Below are 27,930 nucleotides of genomic sequence, written 5' to 3' on the forward strand. Positions count from 1 at the left end.
AGTTTTTGATGAGATCTTGGTATGTAATTCCAGGATGGCCTTAAATCCATTATCCTCCTGCTCAGCAGTACTGTGCGCCACCACGCGAATTTTTTAGTTTTAACTAGGAGTTTGAAAGGGAGGTAGAGGCACAAGTTATTTTCATGAGGGATTGCTCTTTTCCCCCTTACCCACTAATCCGATGATATAATGGGTAGCGATCCCTCTGGAATTTGTAAAGCAAGTTACAAGCGGTGTACCTAAACTAGAAAGGCCTATCTTGCAGGAAAACATGCTCAAAGACGAGGCTGGCTCTGGTGCAGCCCGATGTCCACCACAGTCCCCCCGGGTCCAGTTCAGAGTTGCCTCTCTCCTGCCCGTCGCGTGAGACGGCGGTTGCTGAACACGGACCATTAGTTCTGAGGCCGGCGTTGCCTGACTGGGGAACCACGAGGACCCATCACACCGCCTGCTCCGCAGTTGAAGAAACCGCTCTGGGGCTGGACGGAGGCGGAGCAGAAGCTCACACTGGGCCAACAGAAGAGCCTTAAGATGCTAAAAGCGGTCCTAGGGCGGTCCCCGGCGCGAGGCACTCTGGGATTTGTAGTTTTCTTCCCGGACAGCTCCTCTCTCATTTCGGCCGCCCGCCTTTTAATCCTCGCTCTCTCCCGGCACACCGACTACTTTATCAAGGCACTTCCTCACGTACGACTACACTACCCAGAAATCTCTCCTTCGCGCTCGGGCAGGCTCTCGGTCTTCCTTGGACTACAGTTCCCAGAAGGCCACTGGCGAAGGGCTTCCCCCGCTTTCCCGGGACCACAATTCCCAGAGACTTGACTTCGCGGCTTTTCTCTCTGTGTTCTGTCTCTCTTGGAGCTGGCTAGGCCAGTAGGCCCACAGCGTCGACGTGGTCTGTCGTGTCCAGTGTCAGGGTGTACTCTTCTGCGAGTTTTCTGTTCTTTCAGCCACTTTTGACGGACAGGCCGTCGCAGCTGGCCTGAGCAGTGACCTGGCGGGCCGCGCCTGCGCCCTGCCGCGTTTCCTGCCTGGCTGGTGGCGGCGGCCATTTTGTTCGTTCTCCTCCTCCTCCTGCTCCTCCTGGTTGGAGCTCAGTGTCCGGAGCGGGCTGGGGGGAGCGGACCGGAGAGCTGGGTTCAGTACCTTTTCCTCTGTCCCCAGCCGGAGCCCGGAGCCCCCCTCCCCTTCCTTCCCACCCCCTCCCCTCCCCAACCCTGCCCTCCCCCTTGTCCCGGGATCACTCCGTCGCACCCACCATGATGGAAGACGACGGACAGCCCCGGACTCTGTGAGTACCCGAGACCGGGGGTGCCAGGCACCGAGCTGCCCGGGCACGCGGGATGCTGAGGGAGGGAGCGGGAGACTGGGACCCGGAGCCGGGAGCCCGGCATTGAGGTGGCGCGCTGCGAAGTGCATTCCTCATCTGTCCCCCTTTCCTAGAGAAGGAAGCCCTCCCTTCCCCCCGAACATAGTTAACTTCGTAGGGTCTAGGGCTCGACTCGACCTTTCCCTCCCGAACCCTTCTGTCCACACTCTTCCTAGACTGGGCTTGTGCACGGCTGAGGCTGTCAGACCCGGGAGAGCTCCGGTTCTCCCGGTGCTTTGGGGGCTCCGGGCTGAGCCGGGAGCTGTGGGTCTCTACGGGGGCAGGGCTTGGCGGGGGTGGGACCTCTGCTGCATCCTTTGGCTTAAGCACTCAGACTCAGTCCACGTCCTCAGCCGTCCACGTCCTCAGCTTCAGTCGCTCCGGGTCCCTTTCCCTAGCCTACAACTCTTGAACCAGAGGAGCCCCTTGTCCCTTTCTGCCCCACGTGCCCCACGCTGTCAGAAACACTCGCTCAGCGCCCTCTGCTTTTGAAATGCCAAAGAGATTGCTTTTTGCCGCCGTGCACCACCTCTGTCCCTTGGATAACGAAGTTTACTTTGAGCGCTCACTACGCCAAACTGACAACCAGTTAAAAACTCCTTTCGCTCAGTTGGTGATGCCGCTTCCTAATCGGTTTGTGCGTCAGGACCATCAGAGTTCGATAAAAGGATGTCTTCTCCCGCTATTTGATGCGTGTCTTTTGGGTGCCTTTTTTTTTTTTTTTCTTTTTTTCCCGCGGTCTAGCTGTTGTATTTCACCTGATGCCCAATCTAATGAATGAATTGCATCTTCCAACCGCTTAATTGGCGATTCCCTTCCTTTCCCAATGCAGAATGATGACTCAGCGTCTGTATTCCTTTCCAAATAGTGTGGCACTTTTTTTTTTTTTTTTCCTTCGTCTGAGTAATTTCCAATTCATTGTTTAAAGTGAGCACCTTGGGTTTTCCCAGCCGCTCCAGGCCTACTACTCCTGCCTGGAGTAAGTACGTACACAGTCAGCCTGCTGCATTGTCTCTCTTGCCTCGCTCTGCCTGGTATTGATTGATATGATGATCAGAGTCCACTTGGCTGGGTTAGCTGATGGGGAAAGTACTTTTTGGGGAATGGACGACGGTGAACGGACACTGAGGACCTCTGACTAGCTTCTCAGAGCTTCATTCTTACCACAGAGAATATGTTCAGTAAATAGTCAATGTTGACTACCTCCCCACCCCCCACCCCCATTTTTTAAACATCGTTTATACTTTCCATTCTTATTTCTCTTAACATGTTGTTTGGAAATTTGAAAAACATCCTAATCATATCATACTCCTGAATGAAAAAATTTGGTAGTAAATTTTTTTTTGTGTGTGTGTGTATGTTTTTCATTTCTGTCTTCCCAGAAAAAAAGATAATTGAGACAAAACTTGAAATTTGTTCTTCAACGTTTGTTTAAGCCAAGGCTTGGTATTTCATAGTTAGCAGTGTGTAATTAGGTAGAAGCATCTGGGAAAGCTAGACTTAAGGCCTAGCAAGCCTATGTTCAAGGAAGATGGCAGTTACATTGTATCTAAAATACCTGACATGTCATCACTGCGTCATAATAGCTACTGGATAATTGGTAAATTCTCATGTCTCATTTACTGCATCTATTTGTTCCTTAGGGGTTTCTTAGCATGTGTCTGTTACATAGTATGCCTTTCCCCCCTTTTATTCCTGTAAATTGTCTTTGCATCCACTGTCAGATCTTCTCTCGACCAGAGCTAAATTTTATTATTTCATACATTTACCATCTTGGATCTTTTGGGTTTTGTTGTTGTTGTTGTTTTTGTTTTTTGTTTTCTCTGAAACACACTGCAGGTGTCTGTGTTTGGTATCTCAATCTGTGATGTGTACATATGAGTGAATAAACATCTTAAGCTCTGTTGTTCCTGTATGTCAGTATGTGTTTATTATGTCTTCCTTTTCCCACTTTTCTTCATGGGAAGTCGTGGTTGGGTTTTGTTTTGTTATTAAATACAAGGACTACTGCTCCCTAGGTCTTAACCCTTTCTGCACTTAGTTCACTCCTTGGACCATAAGAGGTACTCAATAAATATTTTCAAGTTGTACTTCTTTGGTTAAATTAGTGTTAAGCATTATTTTTTCAAAGTTCTGATTGACTTAAATTATAGGCGGACATTGTCATACTTACTGAAGTTTGATGATATATATATAAGATGATATATATATATCTGTATATATCTATTAGTGTGTAAACCTAATGTAAAGTCTTGACATCAAAGCAAATGTTTAATAGGATTTGATTTTGTGTATGAAGAGCCTATATTTTGCATTGTGATCTATGGATTAGGTTTCTCAAGTGGCTATATGTTTTAAAACAATGTACTCTAAATAAAGTTTTATCTTAACGTGTTTACTTTAAAATGCCTGTGTGTTACTAGTAAGGTTTTCTTCCTGCAGACACACACAAGCTAAGACATATGGTTCTATCTTCAGAAAACAATATGGTGTTTATAGCCTAGGTAGGTCTTTAAATATTCATTATCTACAGTATTACTAATTTATTTGATGATATTTAAAGTGGTATAGAATTGCCTTGATGTTGAGTCTGAAATCTTATTTGCCATATACTTGCTTTAAAGGTCTGTTTTCTGATGTTCCTCATTTTCATTTGGTATTTATTTTGGGGTATTATGTAGTAGTGATCTTAAAACCAAACAATGAGATGACAATATGTGATACTGGTGTTTGAAGTAGACTAGCCTCCTTGTAGGACATGTTTCAGTCTTGGGTTGTGTCTTTGCAGTGCAGTGATTTCATCTGTGGTATCTGAGCCCACAGTGTGTCACTAAATTATTATAGCGATCAATCGTAGTTTATTTGGTGTACAAAAACCCTAGAAATTGTGTGACTAGAATAAAACCATACTATTCAATGCCATCCTTTAAGGCTATTTATTCTTCCTTGATACTCAGTAAAAAGGAGGAACTAAACTTTTGATTTAGAGTGTATTCTGAACATCTGTGAACAAAGCAGAAGAAAACAATATAAGATCTCATAGACTTGCCTGCACCATTGATTTAGCTATATTGTGGCTATAATCAAGCTGGTTCAACTTGGTCATCTTGTTTCTTTAAAGCTTGTATGGGTCCATCCTTTAGAGGTCCTTGGTCAGGTTAGTTACCCTACGCTATGGTGCCTTTCTTCAACTTTACCTCCTTCCTAAAATCAAGTAGTGACAGCTAAGTACAGTCCTTTAGAGGGCTATTGAGGGTTATTGTTGAATATCTCCTTTTGTATAGGAACTTGTTAAGAATAATTGAAAAACTACAACTACCTTTATGGAAATTTAGCCCTACAGTATTTTGTATAAAAGTGCTGGTAATTTCAGCCTTGGTGGGGTTACTTTTTAGAGTGAGAGCACATTCAGTGGAAAAGCTGTCATTAGCTTTCTGCAGGGCATGGTGTTCTTAGTTTCTGCCCAGTTGGACATAGGAAGTAGTTCACTGGCAATGTGAACTTCTGCCTGCTGTGAAACTGCCAAGTTTTCTAGTCTCCATTGGATCTTAGACCCAATGTTAGGGATAAAGATATCATTTTCAGTTATTAATGCTTCAGTTCCTACAGTTCCTGTTCTTAGAAGACAAAATAGACTGTAAGGTATGCATTTTCCTTATTTTTTCCTTGAGTTAATCATTTTGGGATTTTTTAAAGTGTTTTCTGTTACTATAAGAACTTAAGCTATTTGTCTTCATCTGTGTTTTGTACATATTCCTTGGGTAAAAATTGCATATTTAAAAACTTGGAACTTTAGAATATACTTACTACTAAGCTGCAGCAGAAGGTGAAGTATAGAAAATATTGTTTGTAAGAAACAGATATCAAATTCAGTAAGCTACGAAAGATGATGCTTCCTAGGTTCAGTGTTGAATTTTGTCTTAAATACCTTTGTTAGAATTATTCTGGGGTGGGTTATGTTTTGATAATGTAAAAGGCACAGTATACTACAGTGTTTTTGAGAATATAAATTATGCCACTGTTAGATACATAAATTACAGAACCTTGAGTAGAAAAGTCAGTCTAAAATTAGATAAATGTAGGTGAAATTATATACTGAATTGTATCTTTTTCATCTTGATAAACTAAGATGTTCTCTGTGTTACAGAAGGCTTTGTATGTTTTTACAATTTAGTCTGCTGCTTTAGGAGTTAACTCTTAGAAGTACTTGAAAAATAGGATATCTTAGCACTGGACTTTTCTATGAATATTTCATGGCATTCTAAACTGGAATGTTAACAGTTTTTAATCTTTGACAGTGCTGGATATGGAAATTAATTATAGACATCAATGTGCCTCTGGAACCTGGGAGTTCCCTGACTGATTGGAAATGGGTTGACTTAGAGTGAAAGTCTTGTTAAAAACAAAAACAGCTTTATTGTGACTTAGCTAAAACATCAACACAAACTTAAAACTGTTCAAATCATTGAAATTTTGCTATAGTAAAATGATGTTCTAGTGTTTATTTTTCTTAAAAAATAAACTTTAAAAATCACTGCTTTCCCTTGCCCTCTGCAGACTAGCCTGGGCAGATGAACCTAGTGTTTAGAAAATCAAGATCACTTGCTCATTTTCTTTATACTGGGTCTCTTACAAAAGGAAGTTATTCCATGGTTACAGGCTCATAAAGTCCCTGTGAGTGAAAAGGAGCAAACAGTTATTTATGGCTAATTCATAATCCTTTAACTATTTGCTACTGCTGGAAAAAGAATTACTGTATGGCCTACAGTGGGTCAGCTCCATTTAATTATAAGGAAAGATGGCATACTAGACCTAAACCAGGTTGTCAGTTGGCTTATTCTTTTATGTCAGTAGCACTGGACTTGTATTTCAGCCTTAGAACATGTATCTTGAGGTTATTGGTAATCACTGCTGTGAGGTTCTTACCTAAGCTGGGAAGTTGCTACTCATTTTTTTTTTTCATTTTTAATTTTGTGTGTATGTGTGTGTGTCCCTGTGTGCATTACATGTGTATACATGTGGGTACACAGGTGCTAGAGGAGGCTAGAAGATGGTGTTGGATCCCCTGGAACTGGAGTTACAGTCAGTTGTGAGCTGCCAGACCTGGGTGCTGGGAACTGAACTGTGTCCTCTACAGGAACAGCAAGCATGCTCTCAGTGGCTGGGCCACCTCTCCAGCCCCAGTTCCTACCCATTCTTAACCAATCATTTTAGGTTTTCCTTAAACGTTAACTTGGTCCAGCCCTTCTTCTTTCAGCATGTTTCATTTGAAAGCTTTGTGTGTATTTAACGGGGCAACTGTTGCGAGCCTTATTTGGTCTCAGCACTGTTTCTTGATGTTATATTGTGGTCAGAAAAGTAAAATGGTGTCCTTTTTACTTCCCAGAAGAAACTGTGTCACATTTTACAAGTAATGTTTTGGCTTATGAAGTGGTTCATGAGAAATGAACATTTAAGGTGTTACTTGTTGAGAATCAGAAAGACTTTGGCAACTTATTGAGATAAGTTAAATCCATAGTGTAAGATATAAATCAAGTTGTATAAGACATAAACCAAGGTGGTCATCTCTTGGGGGTTAGGTGGTGATTTTTCTTTTTTCTCATTAAAATTTTTAATCAGGAAAAAAAAAACCCCTCAAACCTTTAAATATCCAGTCAAAAGTATATTTGGGTCTGTCTTAATTTTTCTCTGAATTTCTAAAGAACTCTTCTTGAATTTCTTTTGTTTGTTATCTAAAGATGGTTTTGTTGATACTGATAGGAAGTTTCAATTATTCAGTTCCATTGTTCTTAAAGCAATGAAGATGTGCCATCACTAACAGTCTTCTTTAGCCCAAACTGGAGCAGACCCTAGCTCCTCCACCCCAACCACCCTCTGCTTTGCTAGGACAACTTGACTCTCATTCTCTTCTTTGATCATGTCATTGTTTTGGTTGGCAGTGTTAAGATGAGCCCACTAACAACTACTGTCTAGTATTAATCATCATCAAGATGTTTCAGTATTTGTTATATTTATATTACAAATGATTCTGAAGTTGAAAATATAGCTATCATAGGCTTAACTGGAAAAAATTTATCATAGACAGGAACTTGAAGTAAAAGATAATGAATATAAACACATTAGAGCTGTAACTAAAGAAACATTGCTGATAATATATTTTTTTCTCTCTCTCTCATTTAGATACGTAGGTAACCTCTCCAGAGATGTGACAGAAGTCCTTATACTCCAGTTATTCAGTCAGATCGGACCCTGTAAAAGCTGTAAAATGATAACAGAGGTAAGATCTTCGGTTAGGAGTGTCCTCCGCTGCCTGATGTTGAACATTTGTAGATGATACACGAGTTGATTGACACCATTTAAAACTTCATTTTAATTTAAGCCTCAAATTATTCTGTGGGAGAAATTCATGTTTGTGGTATTGACTTAATCCGTTGATTTGGCCAGTAAGCTAGGTGAGGAGGCAAAGACCCTGCATGGTTATTGCATAGTCCTTCATGTAGTTAACGTCAGGTGATCTGCTTGTAAATAGCCATCTGGGAAAGATGTAAGATGATGGTGTTTCACATACTCCAGTGCAAATGCTGAGAACTCAATCTGCATTTCAAGTTCAGGGACTGGTAAGTGTTGAAGTCAACATTCGGTTATTATGTGCACAGGGGAGCCGCATGCCTCTTATGTGTCTTTAGTAAATACTAAGGTCTGAAAAACATAGGAATTTAAACTGTTATAATCATTTTATTTGGGCTAGGGATGTAGCTCAGTGGTAGAACATGTACTTGTAATATGAAAGGCCCTGGGTTCAACCCCTAGTACCAAAATAAAATCCAAAAGTTTTGTCTTATTTTCAAAGAAAAATTTTTACTTTGCTCAGTTAAGACTCTAGTTGTACCTAGTGATGCATGTGTCAGTTATTCTTTTCTTCCTTTCTGCTTATTTATCAAATTTTTTTGATTATTGTGTACTAGATACTATGGTAAGTGCTAAGAATCCAGTGATGAATAAGAGAGTTCCTGACCCCATAAGATTTTACAGGCTTGTAGGAGACTGAAGTCAACACTCACGTAGGACATAGACTTAAGTGCTAGGGATCAGATAGCTTAAGCTGCTGTAGGACCATGAGGAGAATATCATTGTGGTTGTGGGTCAGGGGAAGTATCTACTAGGAGTCAGAGCACAGACTAAAGGATAGTGGATACTCTCCTGTAGTGGAGTCTGAGGAAGAAGGATATGGAGAGAAGAATGTTGATGGATCCTATGGCAAAACAGGAGTGTCTGTGAAAAAGAAAAACCAGACATTTGTTTCCTGTTAGAATTGTATTCAGTAGATGCATAGGTGGAATTAGTCAGAGAGATGCCAGTAGGTGATGAAGCAAGAGTGTTTGAAACCGTTGTTCTATTATTTGAAACTGGTGTTCTAGTGTAGAACTGTAGAAATCTGTGAAAAGCATTGACCTTTCTAATTGATGATAGTTACCTTTTATTCTGGTATGTATTTTCCCTTCTTTTTATTCCTAACTTTGATTGTACATTTATTCTTTCATTAATGGGAAATACATTTTTCATGGGCACTATTGAAGGCACTGTGAACATAATGGAGAAGCAAATGAAGTTCCAGAAGAATAGAGATAAGAGCCATAGAGAGAATAAGTGTTCTACGATGACCAAGTGGCCGATGAGGCTAAGGCCACATGTAAAGGAAGATGTCACTTCTCTTAGTCTAGGCAGGAATATCAAGATGGTACCATCTGTGTTAAAGACTGGAAAAGAGGAAAAGCAAATAGCAAAGGCTTCACCTTGGTACAGAGGATGACTGGAGTCAAGTGGGTGGTAAAGGGTAGTGGTGGGGACGGAGTCTAACAAGGTAGACAAGAATCACAGTAACATAGGACAGTGTGGGCCATGACAGAGTTGAGATTGGAATGTTATGACATTGGAGAGATTTAGCCAGGGAGAAGACAGGGTTTAATTTTGTTTTGTTTTGCTTTGTTTTGTTTTTTGTTTAGTTTAGTTTTCTCGAGACAAGGTGTTGATATGTATTGGAGCCTGTCCTGGATCTCACCCTGCTGTAGACCAGGCTGGCCTTGAACTCACAGAGATCCACCTGGCTCTGCCTCCCGAGTGCTGGGATTAAAGGCGTGCGCCACCACTGCCTGGCGTTTAATTTGTATTTTTTGTTTGTTTGTTTGTTTGTTTTTTGGTTTTTGGTTTTTTCAAGACAGGGTTTCTCTGTGTAGTTTTGGAGCCTGTCCTGGATCTCTCTCTGTAGACCAGGCTGGCCTCAAACTCACAGAGATCCACCTGGCTCTGCCTCCTGAGTGCTGGGATTAAAGGCGGCGCCACCACTGCCCAGCCTAATTTGTATTTTTAAAATAGTTTTGTGTGGAGGATTGTAGGGCACAAGAGCAGTGGAAAAACCAGGCAGATTTATTGTGCTGGTCTATGTAGAGATGATAGATTGTTGAGTTTGAGTGGTGGTGAAGAAAGACAGTAGAGAAATTGAGAGTTTCTATTTTGGAGGTGAGAGCAATAGGAGTAGAATGTCTATAGGAGTCAGGGGGATTCAAGATTCTTGTCAGTGCAGTTGTGCGGGTGTTAACATGCTACTTGCTAAAATGGGAATGACTGAGAAAGGCACAGGCTGGCTGGGGGAGTGGTGGCAGTCGAGATTTCTGTTTCGGCAGTGTTAAATTTAAGATACACTTTGGCTATACAAATGGAGGCAGTTAGAAATGAATTTGGAATTGTGGAGAGACCAGTGCTGAAGTGCACAGTAATTTGAAGCCATAGTAGTAGGTAAAATCCCTAGAGAAAGATGGTAGAAGAGAGTAGGGGCCTGAGGTCTGAGGCCTGCAGCTTGGAACAGCTCAGCATTCAAGAGTTCCGGTCAGAGTTAAGGAGGGACAAACAGCCTTCTGAAACATCCTCCAGTGAGAAAGTGGGGGCACCAGATATGGTGTGGCACCAACGGAAGAGAGCGTTTGTAGGAGGGAAGATGGTAGTCAGCTATTTTGGATGTGGAAGAGCAGAAAAGAGATGAGGCGGTGGAGAGTCACTGGTGAGTTAATGCACAGGCTCAGTGACTGGGTTGGCTGGGATGGACTTGAGTGACTTCAAGGATGCAGAGGATGAAGGAAGTGGAAAGAGTCTCTAGAACTTTTTTGAGAGACATTTGATAAATTGTTTAACAAATATTTTAAAAGTCTGTGTATACAGACATTTAAGGAATAGAATTCTTTACAGCTTAACCATGTCTTATAGTTCCTAGATTTGAACTTGTAAATAGTTTAAAAATCTCTTTTTTTTCTGTTTTGACATTTATGTCATCCAACAATGGTGACCAGACTAATTAAGGTAAGGACTCAACTGATTGTTAGAGTGTTGCTTGGCAGTGGTCTAGGCAGGACGTTTCTAAAGGACATGAACTGCAGGAAGGAATACCTAACATCTGGACAGCTTCCTTTATAAACTTGATTTTGTTATATAAGGAATCTGGTTCTTAACCGAGTGGTGGTGGCGCACAATAGGGGGCAGAGGCAGGAGGATCTCTGGGTTTGAGGCCAACCTGGCCTAACAAGCGAGTTCCAGGACAGTCAGGGCTACATACTGAGAAACCCTGCCTCAATAAACCAAATAAATAAATAAATCCCACAAAAAGAATCCTGTTCTTTGTTTTATGATTTCTTTTTATTTGGTCTTCATTGTTGAAATGAGTCTTGCTACGTAGTCCTGAAACTTCCATGCTGGCCTTGAAACTTACCATGATATCCTTGAGTGCTGGGGTTGCAGGCCTGGGCGGCCACATCCACCTGTTTTGATTTTTTTAAAAAAAATTTATTAGATGTTATCATAGATTCTAGTTTTCATAATATAACGATATAATATATATATACACACACACATATAAAATCTCTAATGTTAAGACAAAGACTTGTTTTTGTTTTTTGTTTTTTCAAAACAGGGTTTCTCTGTGTAACAGTCCTGGCTGTCCTGGAACTCACTTTGTAGACCAGGCTGGCCTTGAACTCACTGAGATCCACCTGCCTCTGCCTCCCGAGTGCTAGGATTAAAGGTTGTGCACCACCACCGCCCAGCAACATTAAAGATTTTAACATCTGACAGTTCAGTTGGGGTTTGACTTAAGGTTTTTTTTTTTTTTTTTGGGTTTTTCGAGACAGGGTTTCTCTGTGTAGCTTTGCGCCTTTCCTGGAACTCACTTGGTAGCCCAGGCTGGCCTCGAACTCACAGAGATCCGCCTGGCTCTGCCTCCCGAGTGCTGGGATTAAAGGCGTGCGCCACCACCGCCCAGCTTGACTTAAGTTTTAAAACATGGATCAAACAATTTAAATACAGTAGTCTTCCCTTACCTCTCATCAACTTCAGTTCAAAATGGAAATGGAAATGGAAAATTTCACAAGAGAACAATTTAGAAGTTTGGTTTTTGTTTTTGAGATAGTCTCTCTCTATATAGCCCTGACTGTTCTGGAACTTGCTATGTGAACCAGACTGACCTCAAACTCGCAGAGATCCACCTGCTCTACCTCCTGAGTGCTGGGATTAAAGGCGTGTGCCCCCACATCCAGCCCAATTCAAAAATTTTTAAGATGCAGATCTGAGTGGTGTGGTGAAATCCCTCCCTTGGTGTCCAGAATGAGATACAAAGTATTTCTGTGTCCAACATGTTAAGGTTGTACGTGCTACCCACCCAATAGTCACTCAGTGACTGTCATCAGATGACCAAAGCATCTATTTAGTACTCATGTTCCAGTAACTTGAAGTTAATAATGGCCTCAGTGTGGAGTAATGCTGATAATCAGAAATCACAAAGATAAGACAGAAAATGCTTCCTTTAAGTGATGGGTGAAAATTCTGAAGTTAGTAAGAAAAGAAAACTACATGCTAAGTTCGTGAAGATTAGCAATAGGAGTGAATCTTCTGTGAAAGTGCCAAAAATGAAAAAAAAAATTAATCCTAGTTTGACCGTCCTAAAACTCCACTTAGCATGTGCTGGCAACAGTGTGTTAAAGATGGATAGGCATGCCTGGCCAGCCAGAGTCACGTAGTGAGACCTTGTCTCGAAAACAAACAAAAGATGGAACAGGCATTATAAGAAAAACAGTATAGCAGGGTGGTGGTGGCACATGCCAACCTGGTCCAGGGTTACACAGAGAAACCCTATCTTCAAAAAAAAAAAAAAAAAGAAAAGAAAAGAAAAAACAGTATATTATTATTAGATTTCGGGTATCCACTAGGGTCTTAGAACTTTCCTCCACAGATGAAAGTCACTGTACACAACCCACACAGAGTATGAAAATATCAATGTGAACATACAAGAGCTGGTCTGCTACTGGTTAGATGAAATTGCTATTACTGTGCATGAATATACTAGTTTCCTAAAGTCTGTGATGGTTTTATATTATTTTATTGAGATAGGATCTCACTATATAGCCCTGGCTGTCCTGGAACTGCTATGTAGACTAGGCTGGCTTTAAACTTGAACTCACTTGGATCCACCTGCCTCTGCCTCTCCATTGCAGGGCTTAAATGTATGCTCCACCAGTTCTAGTCCAGGATGGTTTTTGGTGGTTTGTTTTTGTAGTCTGCCAATCTTCAGTGAACGTGTCTGGTAAACATTCACTCTTTCACAGGAGAAACTTGATTTGGAGTCTTTGCTCTACCTTTCTCTTGTCATGTGGGTATGAGAATAGGGTTTTGTATGACAGCCCCTAACTTTCTTTTCATTGCTAATGATCCTCTCCCCCACCCCCACCCCCACCCCCAAGGAAATGCCTCTGGGTGCTACATCTTTCGTTTTTGTTTTGATTTTCAAGACTAGGTTTCTCTGTGTAGCCCTGGCTGTCCTAGAACTCGCTCTGTAGACCAGCCTGGCCTCAAACTCACAAAACTCCGCCTGCCTCTGCCTCCCTAGTGCTGGGATTAAAGGTGTGCACCACCACTGCCTAGCTGGTTGCTACATCTTTTTGGATTTTTCTACAGAAATTTTCTGGGATGAAAAACATTGGTTGTTGAAAAGATCTTTATCTGGCATTTTTCTTCCTAGTAATTGCACATAGAGCATATAGTCCATGTTATTCTCTTAGGACATTTTACATTAAATAGTGTTGAACGTTTTTAACCTGACATAAAGAGCTGCTGGCCGGTATAGGTTTCAGTTTTATAAAAATATATCCATTTTTTAGGTAACTGTGATTTCTTAGCATCCTTATTAGTTATGTATTTGCCAACAAATGAAGTTTTTTGTTTTTTGTTTTTTTATCTTGGTGTTTTGTGGTGCAGAGTTGTAGCTTTACCCTGGGTTTACTACATATTTATTTAGTTACTTGGTTTTAAGATGCTGGTAGCAACCCAGGCCCTAACACATGCTGGGCGATCTTGCTCTACTTCTGAGATGTGCTACCAGGCTAGAATATGTGAGCACACTTTACGTTCTAGGTCACGAGTGTAGTTACTGGACACTGGAAGACATATTCAAAATATCTTCCATCTCCAGTATGTGTGTGTACATATGCTGGCCTTGAATTTACAGTCTTCTGATCCTCCTGCCTCTGCTTCCCAAGTGCTAGAGTTTTAGCTGTGTGTAATCATGTCTAGCTATCATGTCTGTTTTGAAAGATGGAGAACTCATTTCATGACTAATTACAAATCTTGAATTTTTCTATTTTTATTCTTTCTTTCCTCTTCTAGACAAGGAATACATTATATCCAATCTGTGTAGCAATACAAAATGTTGTAAATTGTAGTAGTTACCACCCTAGTTTTGATTAGAGGTAAAATTAACTCATTTCTATATATTTTGTTGTTCTGTTTTTTGAGACAGAGTCTATTTAGCCCTAGCTGTTCTGGAACTCTCTATGTAGACCATGGCTGGTCTCAAAGTCACAGACCCGCCTGCCTCTGCCTCCCGAGTGCTGGGATTAAAGGTGTGCACTATCATGCCCAGCTGCATTTTTGTATTTTTTCCCTTCTAAGTCTGGAATATAGTATATGAAGGATTGTAATATATAAGTAGAAATCAGCCTTTTAAAATAATGTTGGAGCTAGGTGGTGGTGGCAGCAGCAGCGGCGCCGGCGCCACACACCTTTAATCCTTTAGCCCTTGGGAAGCAGAGGCAGGCAGATCTCTGAGTTTGAGACTAGCTCGCTCTACATAGTGAGTTCCAGGATAGCCAGAGCTACACAGAGAAACTGTGTCTTGAAAAAACAAAACCTAATAATAAGAATAATGTTGGAAGAAAAGAGCAGCGATAAGAAACAGTCCTCACTAAGCCTGAGGTAGGTTTAGGGCTAGTTAAAGGTTCTGTCTTACTAAACATACTTCGCCAGACTTGCCTATTTTAATTCTCACAGTCATGATTCTTTTCTACTTATGTGACTCTGCTTGAATACAACAGTATTCTGAAGTTCAGCTTAAGTCTTAAGTGTTAGGCTTTCATAAGCTTATACAATCTCACCTTGTGCATTCCTAGCTGTCAGTAATGTTTTTTCCTGGATTTTCTTCTCAGCAACCCGATAGCAGAAGGGTCAACTCTTCTGTTGGATTTTCTGTTTTGCAGCATACAAGCAATGACCCATATTGCTTTGTGGAATTTTATGAACACAGAGATGCAGCTGCTGCATTAGCTGCTATGAATGGGAGAAAAATTTTGGGAAAGGTAAGCTAATGGGATGATAGCATCCAGTAAATGTTTATGTTTGCATGTTAAATCAGTCTGTATTCTTTCTTAGTGGGATTTAAAATAGACAATCGGCTACTGAGTGATCTCTATTCAGCCTAGTGCCTTTGCACAAATAATCCAACTTGATAAATGATTTATTAAGTGGTAAGTGTTAACAGTTCATAATGACATGCCTAATAATTGTATTAAATATAATCTTTGTTTTTAGGAGGTCAAAGTAAACTGGGCAACAACACCAAGTAGCCAGAAAAAAGACACTTCCAGTAAGTACTCCTGCAGCATTTCACTGTGGAAGCGTAAGTTAGCCTGGCAGCATTACCAGCTTACCTAAGGTTTTGTCCTCCTTTAGTGTTGCCTGATTTCTTAAGTATTTGATTACCAAATGCTTTGATTTCAGATCACTTCCATGTGTTTGTTGGGGATTTGAGTCCAGAAATTACAACAGAAGATATCAAATCAGCATTTGCCCCCTTTGGTAAAATATCGTAAGTATCATAATCAATGTCGGACTCAGTAGTGATAGGCAACACTGTACGATTAACTTGTAGTAGAATCAAGGTTTTCTTTCTCTAGTTAGTGTGTTTTTCTTTGGTTTGTACTTTTCTTGTTTTGGTTTGTTTTGTTTTTTGAGTAGATGTTGTTACAAATGTTTATGTCATTTCAGTGTTTGGGGTCTTGTTTTCAGATAATCCTGTGTATAATATGTTTTAAAATTTTAAGTGATTCTGTTGGTTATATTTAAAGCAAATATTTGGATGTTAAAACTTCCAGCTTTTTGTCAAATGTTTTTAAATCTTAATGATTAAGAATATTGGGTTAATTAAAAACTAAGTTATTTATATTGTGTATTTAACTTTTATCAGAGTTTATAAGTGGGGGGTGATCTAGGCAAATCCTTGAGTATGGTTATGGTTAAATTGGAAATGTTCATGTTTAAATATAATGATAAGTGTATTTTGATATTTAGCTTTGAGAAAAAGTGATACTATTGCAATATTAAAATGTTTTTTTTCTAGATAATAAATATGGGATTAATTTGACTTTTGTTAGTGATGATTCATTCTGTTAGGGAGGGGACAAATATGGGTTGTTTTTTTTTTTTTTTTTTTAAATATATATGCTCAAATTTTGTTATTTGATTAAATATATTGGGAAATTAAAAGTGGTTGCAAGTTTTATAAAATGTCAGTTTATCTTTCATTAAAATTAATTTATTATATATTTGTCAGTTTAAATTAAATGTATGACTACAGAAATGTTTTAAGAACAACAACTTTTTTATTAACTTAGATAACTTGTTGTTCTATAGATTTATTTTATTTGTTAATTAAAGAACATTTAATTCTTAATTTTCTGTTTTGATATTTGCTTTGCTTTTTAATCTAAATGTGGTAAGTAGTACTGTTGTAAAATTAGTATAAAATGATACAGGTTGCTGTTTTTGATCTTTATTTATACCTGAGACCTGCAGTTTTTCTACAGTCCAAGTCACAATTAAAAGTAATAGCATTCTGGTTATTTTGCAGAATTGCTCATAAGAATGGACAGGATCTTGAAGGCTAACTGCAAGGAACTGTGCACACTGGAACTCAGTTGTAGATTTTTTTTCTCATTTCTATTTATTCTTATTATACATTATTTATATATACATATTTTAGTATTTACATTTTAACATTCTATATTCAGTGGAGTTCTATATTTCCAATCATTTTAACTTACTCACTAAAATTTCTGTGTAAATTTGTTGTTTTCGTACTGGTGTGCTTAGCGTTGTTGTTAGTTTTTTATTCTCCTTTCTTAAATTTCTGAAAATGTCAATTTTTCAAAATTTACAGCTGCCCAAACTCCAAAATGATGATAGAGAATTGACCAAGAAAAATAAAGAAATCTGTTAACAGGCCATGTATGCCTTTTTAATTCCTATTTTTTCCTCTTTTTCAATTTTTTAATATTTCATATATTTTGTATCACTAGGCAGAAGACATTTAACTATTTAGATATTGCATGGTAAAGTAGTTAGCATTGTTACAGTAATTTATAGACTCAGTAAATCTTAGAGGACACTAGCAAATAGAATATTAGAAAAGGAGATTTGTTCCTATTAATCTTCAGATTTGAGTATCTAGTTAGAAAGCACAGGTTATATGATTAGGTTGCATGTTTATTACATGTTTTTGTCCTACTGCTTTTTTCTAACAGGTAAAGAAGCATTAGGGAGAGTTCAGGAATGGCTGTAGTTAATTAGGGCTAACTGGAGTTTATTTTAAAATGCTCACAATACAGTGTGTGTGGTTCCTTTTAGTTTTTAATTCTGAGGGTGACTTTTACTTCCCTCATTTAGCTGTGCTTCTTTTCACAGGGATGCCCGGGTAGTTAAAGACATGGCAACTGGAAAGTCCAAAGGCTATGGTTTTGTATCTTTTTATAACAAACTGGTACGTCCTTTAAATTAACTCAATTAAAAATCCTCTATTCTCTATTTAGTTGCTTCATTAAAAGTAATGATTGAAACTTAATGTGCTTGAATGTTAACTTAGAAATATAACTTGTATTAATAATAGAAAATAATTATTTCATTAACTTGAAAATATCTAGAAAAGGCTACGGTGATAACACAATGAAGGAAGATTATTAAAATGCATTTTTGCGTTGGTAAAGGCAGAGTGAATTGGAAGTAAAACCCAAGATCAATAGAAGTGAACCAATATGAGAATTATGTTCAATATTAACAAAGAAAATCTCTATTTTAATCGTTTCATCAAAACTATATTTTCATAACAAATATTGTTGCAGCAATTATGTACGTATGTTAGCCTCTTTTTACATTTCCTTTAGCAAGTATAATATTACCATAAAATTAAGGCACTTAAAAATGACCTTGTAAGATTTCTTTTTTTTTTTACTCATTTGTATGTGTTGGAGAAAAATGATTTTGTGGTGATGAATGGGATTATCTTCTTTTCTTTATATTAGTGAAACATAGTTCTTAAATCTAAACGTTATACTGGTATTTTGAAACCCATTAAGTAAAAAGCAGCTTTATGGTTCAAGTTGTTTTATTGGTAACATCTTTGTGTTTTGTGGACTCACAGATGATGAGATGTATTGGATTTAGCAGTGCCAGTTTTCCTTTTGTCTTACTGGGGGTCTTCTGTATCTGTTTTTGTTTCTGATTGCTATTCCTGTCTTCTTTTTTTCTCCATAGGATGCAGAAAATGCAATTGTGCATATGGGGGGTCAGTGGTTGGGAGGTCGACAGATCAGAACCAATTGGGCCACACGTAAACCACCTGCCCCTAAAAGTACACAAGAAAGTAAGTTAATCTGCATGTATGTTGCAAGCATAGATTCTGATCATACCATGTAACATTATGTCTTAATTTCATAATATTTAATTTAGTGTAAGTTTTACCTTAAATCTCATTATATGAACTTTAGATATAAGTACCTTTGGGATAAGAACCGACTGGTTTATTTAGAGATGAGATCTATATTTAAGGCTGAGGCAATAGCTGAGTTGGTAGGAGTGCTTCTGCTTGCCTAACATTCATGAGGCCCTGAGTTTGGTTTCCAGCATCATATAAACCAGGTATAGAGGCTCATGCCTATAATCCCAGCACCTTGGGAGTGGAGGCAGAAACAGAAGTTCAAAGTCCTCTTCAGCATCATAGTGAGTTCGAGCCTAGCCTGGGATACCTGAAACCCTACCCCCAATCTATTGAGTGATAGCATGGAGAAAAATATTTTGTTCCTCCTACTGGGACATATCTTAACTGTATGGAGCGTTTAACTGGGAGTGGTAGTGCATGCCTTTAATCCCAGTACTCAGGAGGCAGAGGCTAGCCTAGTCCACATAGTTCCAGGATAGCCAGGGCTACATAGAGAGATCCTGTCTCAAAAAACCAAAAAAATAAAATTTTAGAAGTGGTATATAAGCACAAAAGATGTGTGTGGTGCTGAGGATTGAGTGTGGGACCTGGCACATGTTAGGCTAACGTTCTGCCACAGAGCTTCAACATCAGCTCAAAAACCAGTTTTATAACACTGTCTAACAGTCCGGGCTGTGTTATTTTCTCCCTATAGCTAACACTAAGCAGTTGAGATTTGAAGATGTAGTAAACCAGTCAAGTCCAAAAAATTGCACTGTGTACTGTGGAGGAATTGCTTCTGGGCTGACAGGTACAGTATTTAGTTTAAAATCACCTTCAGCACTCTTAGTATAAATTTCATGCTTAGCATGAGCTTTAAATATTTTCTTTGTATATTTTTCTTTGTATAGATCAGCTTATGAGACAAACATTTTCACCATTTGGACAAATTATGGAAATTAGAGTTTTTCCTGAGAAGGGCTATTCGTTTGTCAGGTAATACTCCAGCTGTAATATCCTTACTCGTACATCCGCTTTAGTCCTCTCACTCACACATTGGATCCTGACTAGATGTCAGTTTACCTACATACTGGGATTTAAGAAAATGCCAGCTGAAAGGTGTTAACCCCTGAGTTCTATATTATTTGCCCAAGTTCTTAAAGAGTGAAGACAAAGCCTCATTGGTTGTTTTTTCTCCTAGATTTTCAACTCATGAAAGTGCAGCCCATGCCATTGTTTCTGTGAATGGTACTACAATCGAAGGACATGTGGTTAAATGCTATTGGGGTAAAGAATCTCCTGATATGACTAAAAACTTCCAACAGGTAATTCCATTTTTCTTGGCACTTTTTAAGGTTTCCGTCTTACATGCCTACATAGGAGCTTTGGAAATTGTAAAATAGACAGTAAAATGAAGCATGTAGCTGCTTTCAGTTAATTGTGTAAATGCTATTTCAAAATTGTTGTGCGTATTAACTGAATCTTAATACTTTCTTTCCGCAGGTGTCACCACCCCAATAAACTTAGCCAATGATAAATAACAGAGTCCTATTCACATAAGGGTGCTTACTTAGTTTTTCTCTTCCTTGTCTCCCACTCTTTCTTCACATCCGGTGTTTCTTTTTTGTTCCCTGAAACAGTACTTTGCTTTCTCCTAGGTTGACTACAGTCAGTGGGGCCAGTGGAGCCAAGTGTATGGAAACCCACAACAGTATGGGCAGTATATGGCTAATGGGTGGCAAGTGCCTCCCTATGGAGTATATGGGCAGCCATGGAACCAACAAGGATTTGGAGTAGAGTGAGTTGTTTTGGTTATTCCATTGTAGAAACAGATGAGCTTTTGGGGAAAGAGAAATCTGTGCTCTCCTAGGGGAGAGAGTCTTCTGAAAGGATGTTATGTCAAGGCCTTTGGGTTATTGATGTGATGTAACAAATCTCAGGAAATATAATTTGTAACACTTCATTACAGAGGTGGGGACGCAGTCTAACTTCTCTAAGCAGCTGGTAGAGTGACTCATTTATAGTAGTAGCGCTTTCGTTTAATCCTATGTGTATAGAGGGTCTTTGTCTAGATATGCTCAGAAAGAGGTTTTTATGTTTGTTTGGCCTATAGAAGATACCTTGGGAACCTGTATGACATAGTGCAGTTTGCTTTGTGTGATGTTGGTAGAGCTTCAGTTTTTCCTCTAGGCTGAGCTAGACCTTTATTTTCACAGGTTTATTGAGAATACTGCAGGAGTCAAGGGCTGTAACAAGAGTACTGCCTCCTAAGTCATTTATTTTTATAAGACAGGGTTTCATTCTAGCCCAAGGTGGCCTAGATCTCACTCACTCACAGCAGTCCTGTCCCAACCCTCCAGGTACTGGGATGCAGATAGGAGGCCTTATGCCTGGCTCACTTATGATTACTGTTATTACTATTATAATTATTATATCTTTATTTTTGAGATAGGGTCTCTCTGTGTAGCCCTGGCTGTCCTGGATGTTTTGAGACAGTCTCACTATAACTCTAAGCCCTGGTTGGCCTATAACTCTATATAGATCAGGCTGGCCTCAAATTCACAAAGACCACCTGCTTCTGCCTCCCAAGCGCTGGGATTAGAGATGTGCACCATCATGCCAGCCCTCATTTATATTTATTTTTTAAAAACCAGCTTTTAGGTGGTCTGCAGACTTGAGGTAAGGTGTGATTATCTTAACAAAGCTGGACTGGAGTGTAGGGCACCGCATCGCATAAACAAGGCCCTGGGTGTGATCCCCACACAGCATGAAAATACAAAGCAGTGAAAAGCTGTAAGATTTAATGGTGGTGCATGTACTGTTTGTTGTAGATTTGTGGTTTGTCTTTGTGTTCTGTGATTAGACTGCCTGGTTCTGTATAGCTGTGTAGATTATCTTTTTCTTGTGTTTGCTGAAGATTGTTTTCCCCACTTTCTTCCAAGTCAATCACCTTCTGCTGCTTGGATGGGTGGATTTGGTGCTCAGCCTCCTCAAGGACAAGCTCCTCCTCCTGTAATACCTCCTCCAAATCAAGCTGGGTATGGAATGGCAAGCTTCCCAACACAGTGAGCTGGGACTCTAAACACAGTTGTAACTCACCATAAGCTGCAGTTTCCTGTGACATTCTGAAGACATGAAAAGTAAACATCGGAAAGTGAAAATATTTATTTTAAAGATTGAAATGTTTGGAACCTTTAGCACAGCCTTGCTTGGTGAAGGACACGTGTCTTCTAGTTCTGCCTTTTTAAGGTTTTGTTCATGATGGATATGAACATGATTTTTCTTTGTGTACAAAACAAAAATAAAGTCAATAAAGACAATTCTGACTATAAATTTTGATATAATAGGAGAAATGGGTAATACGTTTTGATTCTTAGACACTATTCCGTTTTTATCTTGCTGTTCAGTATTTTAACTCACTGTGTTTTTAAAAGTGCAAAAAAGGGAGTATCGTGAAACTGAGAATCACATCAGTTCGTCCTGAATTCTGATACTCCCCTCCCATCCCTGAGGTGGACCACATTGAAGTCAGCAGGCAAAGTGTGATTTCAGAAGAAATACATGATATGGGAATCGCTGTGGAAGAAATACTTATTTCTCTCTCTGTTAAAGAAACGGAAGCCAGACTGGAAGCTTGCAGCCTATAAGGAACAGCATCTTGAGCGAGTGTTGGTGTCCACAGTAATACATATTTTTAAAACTTTCAAAGTGTTGGTTATCAAAAATGTAGTATATTACATTTCATTTTGGGGAAAAATTCCAAGTATGGTGTTTATATTAAAGTCAGACAGTCATACTTGTCTTTTACATGGAGTTCAAATGATAAACATTGTAAATATTGAATAACTACAGTGTTTCAAAAGCATGCTTCAACATAGAAGTAGCAGCAATGTAATTATTCGAGGTGACAAGTAACACAGTCTCACTGCAGTGAGTGCAGTGCTCAGTAACAATGTTTAAGGGACATTTTCAAGTTGGCCATGTAAAATTGAAATGACACAAAGGACTACACAGAAGCAGCCTTAATTTAATTTCATACCATCTTTGATGCATTAGTGTATTCTAAATTGTAAGTGGAAGTAAGTTAGATTTGGGCTTTGGTTTTGTTTTTTCTTTATTTGGTACAAAATTCTTTGATTAAAACCCAGTGAAATGATTTCAAGTTCCCTATAAGTTGTATAGCACAATTTTTTTTTTTTTTAAATCTTGGGATGTTTTTAAAAATTAGATACATTTTGCCCAAGAATTTTTTTTTAACAAGATTGCTAAAATATCTTATTTAGACAGCTTGATGTACCAATTTATAATTGGATATTCAATTTAAGTCATACACAAAGTTGTGACTTTTATTTCTAATTCGTTCTTTTTCCCTGTGGGGAGTGTGTGGGTGACAAGCCTGAACAGGCCTGAGTTGTATGTGTGCAGTTTGTAAATGAATCTGTTGGGAAGATGCGGGAGTTCGGGTGTGCTCCCACAGCGTTTTTCAGTCTGTGTGGATACAGTCTGCCTCATATTTCTATAACACAGGAGTGTCAAATAGGTACAATCCTATGTGTTTCAGTTGTGACAGCTAGGGGGTGCAGATGTTCTGGCAGCGTATTAACCTGTTGGCCCGTGTGTGCACAAGAGCGAACGACCCCTAACAGGTCAGTGGGAAGGTGGGTAAGATGCAGCTGGTGTTCGAACTCAGCCATTGGAGTCTAAAGATTAAGATAATGTGGTTTTATATATTGATGACCACAAAAATTCAGGTGTTTATTTCCTCCTTCACTTAGGAATACAGCCACATGTATTCAGCATAAAATTTACAGGGTCTGAAGTTTATTTTTGAGCCAAAATCTTATGTACCTTAGTTTTTTTTTTTAGACCACAATGGCCCTGTGTTATACTCATTTATCACTAAATATACCCATCTTTCTTTTGATCATCCTACCTTTGGGGGATGATCTGGAAAAGGTACTTTATATTTTATAAGAAGAAAACAAGAAGCTGTATTCTGCCCCTGAGTTAAGATTTTCATTAACCGTTGTGAAACTCAAACATCCTAAAGATTTTCTAAGTTGATAAATTGTTAAGAGCTTTTTAAATTAAAATTTCAGTTTGCCTTTTTTTTTCCCTCTGCCAGTAAATGAAGTGGCTTATTGAGATAACCAATGGCTAACTCTAGCTGTAGTCTTTTCTGTTATATAGTCTATGATTTAGTAAAATTATCCAGAGTAGTTACATTGCCATAGTGAGCATGTGACTGACACGTCTTTTGTCTTAATTTGGATGAGAAAAGAAGGTTTCCTGATAAGTCAGTCACAGTCGCTTCACAGCACATAGTTTTAAGATAGAAAGGGACACGTCCAAACGAAGTGCACCATTCTAGAGAGTACAGAGATGAAGCTTAACACGGGTGCAGACTGTCTTCTCGGGTTGGAGGCCGTGCCGTCTTAGTCCACTTTAAGCCTAAGAACTGTTGCCTTTCCTTCCTGTGTTCATTAAGAACAGCAGAGACTCTTTGGCATGCAAGGAAATGTCTCTTCATAGTTTCTTGAGATTTATCTTGGTGTGTTTCTGCCTGCCATGTCTGTGCTTGAACCCTTCTTCTCGCATTTCCCCGGTGCCAGTCCGTCTGGTCTTTATGTGTGCCGGCAGTGAGAGGCCTTCTAAAGCCAAAGCTGTAAACCACAGTTGAAGTAAGTCTGTCAATAAAGACGAGACTATGTAAGTGGCTTTTTTTCTTATTGTTGTTCATTGTGTAACTCTTCCAGGCTGCCACGAGATAAGCAGTTTGCTTTTCTCGGCAAGGAGTAAGACATAACCTACCGTTCCAGGATTTGGATTGTTTGTGTTAATTAAAATTCAAGCTCTGAATATGGAGGGACAGAAATTTGTATCCGTGGGGTCAGTAAGGACTCGGTTACATAGACACAACACAGTAAATAAATAGGGTTCCCAGACTCTCCTCCAACTACTGGGCCCAAGGGATCTTCCTGCTGCAGTCTCTGGAATGGCTGGGACTGCAGGTTTATACCACTGTGCCTGGTTTGCTTGGAAAATTCACAAAATAATTAAACCTAGTGCATCTGGATAGCTGTTAGACGACAGCCAGGCGATCCTGCCCGGAAAGTAATGGCTTCTGGTTACAGGCCAGTCACTGAACTTGAAGCTGGGCTCTGCTTGCCTGTGGACCTCACTTTGACTTTTATTCATTCTTTTCACTGAGAGGAGTTTTGCAAAATTTCTGGTCATTAAGTGGCACTGTAGAATTGACATTTTAAAGATAAACCAGGTTTTAGTGTATATGTAGCCAGTAGATACCACAATCCTGCAATCCCTGCCCCTCCCCCCATTTTAAAGAAATCATTAAATTTGAATATACCCGTAAACAGAAATTCAAACTTATTTAAGCAAAATGGCATGAAAGAAGTAGCAGTGTGCAGTATTGTGCTGATAATTGGTAAGTGTGCATTCCAGATTTTCATATTCAATAAACTGATTAAAAACTAAAGCTAGGCCCCCTGGAGAGGTGACCCAGTGTTTACAAAAAACACTGGCTGCTCTCCCAGAAGACTAAGATTTGATTCCCAGCACCCACATAATAGCTCATAGCCATCTGTAACTCTAGTTCCAAGGGGTCTAAAGCCCCTTCGGGCTTCTGCAGGTACCAGCACACACATGGTGCATATATATACATGCAGGCAAGATACCCATATAACATTACAGAATAATAAACAACGAAGTTAGGGCTGGGGAGATGGCTTGGTCCATAAACTTGCTTTGTAAGCAATGAAGACCTGTCTGTGTTCAGGAAAGAACACATGAAAAAAGTCGGGTATGGTGACACATACTTGTAATCCCAGTGCCGGAGATGGGGAGATCTTTGGGGCTCATTGACCAATCAGCCTAGCCTGATCTGGGAGCCTGAAGTCCCAGTGAGAGACCATGTCTCAGAAAACAAGATGGGCAGCTCCTAAGCAACAACACCTGAGTTTGACCTCTGGCTTGCGCGCGTATACACACACACACACACACACACACACACACACACACGCATACAAGTTTAAGAAAAAAATTTTTTTTAAATAAAATGAGCCTAGAGAGATGGCTTAGAGGCTAAGAACACTTACTGCTCTTGCAGAGGATTTGCGTTTGACTCCCAGCATCCACATAGTGGTTCACAACCATTCACAACTTGTTACAGGGTATCTGATACCCTCTTCTGACCTCTGTGGGCACCAAGCATGTACATGGTGCACATACATAACATGGGGGCAAAACACAATCTACATGTCTAATTTTTTAAAAAAGTAAAATGGGCTGATGAGATGTCTCAGCTGGTCAAAGCATTTGCTACACAAACCTGACAACCCCTGGATCCCACAGTGGAGGGGAAAATCTGACTGCTGAGAGCTGTCTTCTGATCACACACACACACCCCACACACACACACTGTTCACACATCAACAACTTTAAAAGAACAGATGTGGCTGGGCGGTGGTGGCACACACCTTTAATCCCAGCACTTGGGGGATCTCTGTGAGTTCGCAGCCAGCCTGGTCTACAGCACGAGATCCAGGACAGGTACCAAAACTACACAGAGAAACCCTGTCTCGAAGAAAACCAAAAAATAAAAGAACAGATGCATAGGAGAGCAAGCTCGTACCCTTGCCCATTTCATCTTAGTTTGCTTCGTTCTGAAGCAAGGAGTAAACTTGAAAAGCATTTTAACTGTGTTTGGCTAGGCACTAGTATGGTTTGGCTTATGCCATGCAAACTTGGCTATTGATGTCACTGGTTTAAGAGTATACACGTTATCAAGAGTAGCAAGGCTGAGTATGGTGACACGTGCTTATAATCTCAGCAAGATGCAGGAGAATCACAAGTTTGAAGCTTGCCTGGTCTACATAGCAAGTTCCAGGGCAGCCAGGGCTAGAGAGCAAGAGCCTGGTCCTCGCCCCCGCCCCCCATACAATAAAAGCCAGTATATGGCCCTGATAGCTTCAGTTTCTACTCAGATATGTTTATATTTAGTGAAGTGGATTCTATATGTGTGTTGGGCAAATGTTACTATTTGTAACTAACTTCATTTGAGCATTTTGCAGTGCAAGAGAGGTCTTTTTCAATTCTGTGTCTGATGTGTTATACCCAGGGATATTTTTTTAATGGATGATCTCATTCCATGGTTGCTTCACTTGACGGTGTCAGTCTTCTTCCCTGAGAAGGAGCTTCCAGAAGCAAGGAACAGGCACTTTTGGTTTGTTTGGTTTTTGTTTTTTCCAGACCAGGTTTCTTGCTGTAGCCCTGGCTATCCTGAAACTAACTCTGTAGACCAGGCTGGCCTCGAACTCACAGAGATCCACCTGCCTCTACCTCCCAAATTCTGAGATTAAAACTGTGCACCACCACTGCCCAGTGGAGCAGGTACTTTTTAATAAAAGTTATATGTGTGGGTGTTTTGTCTGCATGGATGTCTGTGCACCACATATGTGCCTGGTGCCCATGGAGGCCAGAAGAGGGCATCAGATCCAGGCCTGGAGTTAGAGATGGTTGGCAGCTACCCTGTCTTCTGGAAAGAGCAACTGGTGCTATTCACTGAGTCATCTCTCCAGCCCCAGGTACTTTTTTTTAAATTGATTATCATATACATGAATTCTAGCATCTGCATGGTGCTTTTGGCATGTCGTGGAATGTTCCATAATGTAGAACATATGAGCTAAGGGACTGAGAGGAATCATATTTTAGTCTCTCTGTTGAGACCATACCATCCTGCTGGGTACTTACAATGCACTTTCCGGGGCTCCAGAGCTGTAGAGTGTGGAGTAAGACTCACTGGCCTTGGTTTCTTTTTTCCTCTCCCAGGTCTTAGAAGTACTCGTAGTTCTGGCGTTCATGATCTCTGTGTCTGCTGCCCAGGATAGTTTGCCAAACAGCTTTCAGAGGTTGATGGGGATGTATTCCTGTAAAAAAAAAAAAAAAAATTACATTTATTTATTTAGTGTGTGTGTGTGTGTGTGTGTGTGTGTGTGTGTGTGTGTAGTGGGGCATGATCCATGTTTGCCATATGTGCATGTAGAAGACCGTGGACAACATGCAGGAGTCAATTCTCTCCTACCATGTGTTAGGCTTCAAAGCAAGCCTCACGCTCTCCTACTGAGTGAGACATGCACTCTGGGAGTACCTGGATGAGACTGCATGCTAGCACCAGATAGCTTAGGCAGGGTTGCTTTTTAGAAAGAGGGGCTGCTGGTGTGGCAGAAAGGAGACATCTGAGCCTACCCATGGAAGCGACAGTTGGGACTCTTGAAGTGGCAGTTAAGTAGAGCACAGACATCTAGAGAGTGCTTAGCATTTGGGATAAATTGGTTAGCAGAGGAGGCTATTTTTTGTTTTAAAGTTGGTACCTTTGTTATTTCCGGAGATTGTTTTTGTTTTGTGAGACATAGTCTCACTGAATAGCCCATACTGGCTGGGAACGCACCTGTCTTAGCTTCCTAGGAGCTGGGCACCATCACAT

General features: G+C 40.0%; 1 protein-coding gene and 1 long non-coding RNA gene across 10 annotated transcripts; one reads left to right on the top strand and one right to left on the bottom strand.

Moving 5' to 3' along the window:
• On the top strand, window positions 1-21,748 carry Tial1 (TIA1 cytotoxic granule associated RNA binding protein like 1). 9 transcript variants are annotated; one of them, XM_059266019.1, is made up of 13 exons: window positions 410-1,288; window positions 3,809-3,870; window positions 7,547-7,643; window positions 14,887-15,036; window positions 15,269-15,323; window positions 15,458-15,545; window positions 17,420-17,495; window positions 18,266-18,374; window positions 19,144-19,239; window positions 19,340-19,424; window positions 19,630-19,753; window positions 20,087-20,226; window positions 21,371-21,748. In XM_059266019.1, the coding sequence occupies exons 3-13, from the start codon at window positions 7,632-7,634 to the stop codon at window positions 21,495-21,497; spliced, it is 1,062 nt and encodes a 353-aa protein (XP_059122002.1). In that variant the 5' UTR covers window positions 410-1,288; window positions 3,809-3,870; window positions 7,547-7,631; the 3' UTR covers window positions 21,498-21,748. The 9 variants fall into 9 exon arrangements, with proteins under 9 accessions (XP_059122014.1, XP_059122039.1, XP_059121987.1 ...); XM_059266039.1 differs by having other exon boundaries at window positions 411-1,288; window positions 14,938-15,036; XM_059266031.1 differs by lacking the exons at window positions 410-1,288; window positions 3,809-3,870 and adding an exon at window positions 1-19.
• LOC131913439 (uncharacterized) lies at window positions 18,099-27,708 on the bottom strand. The gene is made up of 3 exons (XR_009379893.1): window positions 27,595-27,708; window positions 27,198-27,373; window positions 18,099-18,356 (listed from the first exon to the last, which is right to left on the bottom strand). It is a non-coding gene; the product is annotated as an uncharacterized LOC131913439 (long non-coding RNA).
• Between the last annotated feature and the right edge of the window lie 222 nt (window positions 27,709-27,930).

This window comes from Peromyscus eremicus, chromosome 1 (genome assembly GCF_949786415.1).
Source record: "Peromyscus eremicus chromosome 1, PerEre_H2_v1, whole genome shotgun sequence".
NCBI classification, from domain to species: Eukaryota; Metazoa; Chordata; class Mammalia; order Rodentia; family Cricetidae; genus Peromyscus; species Peromyscus eremicus.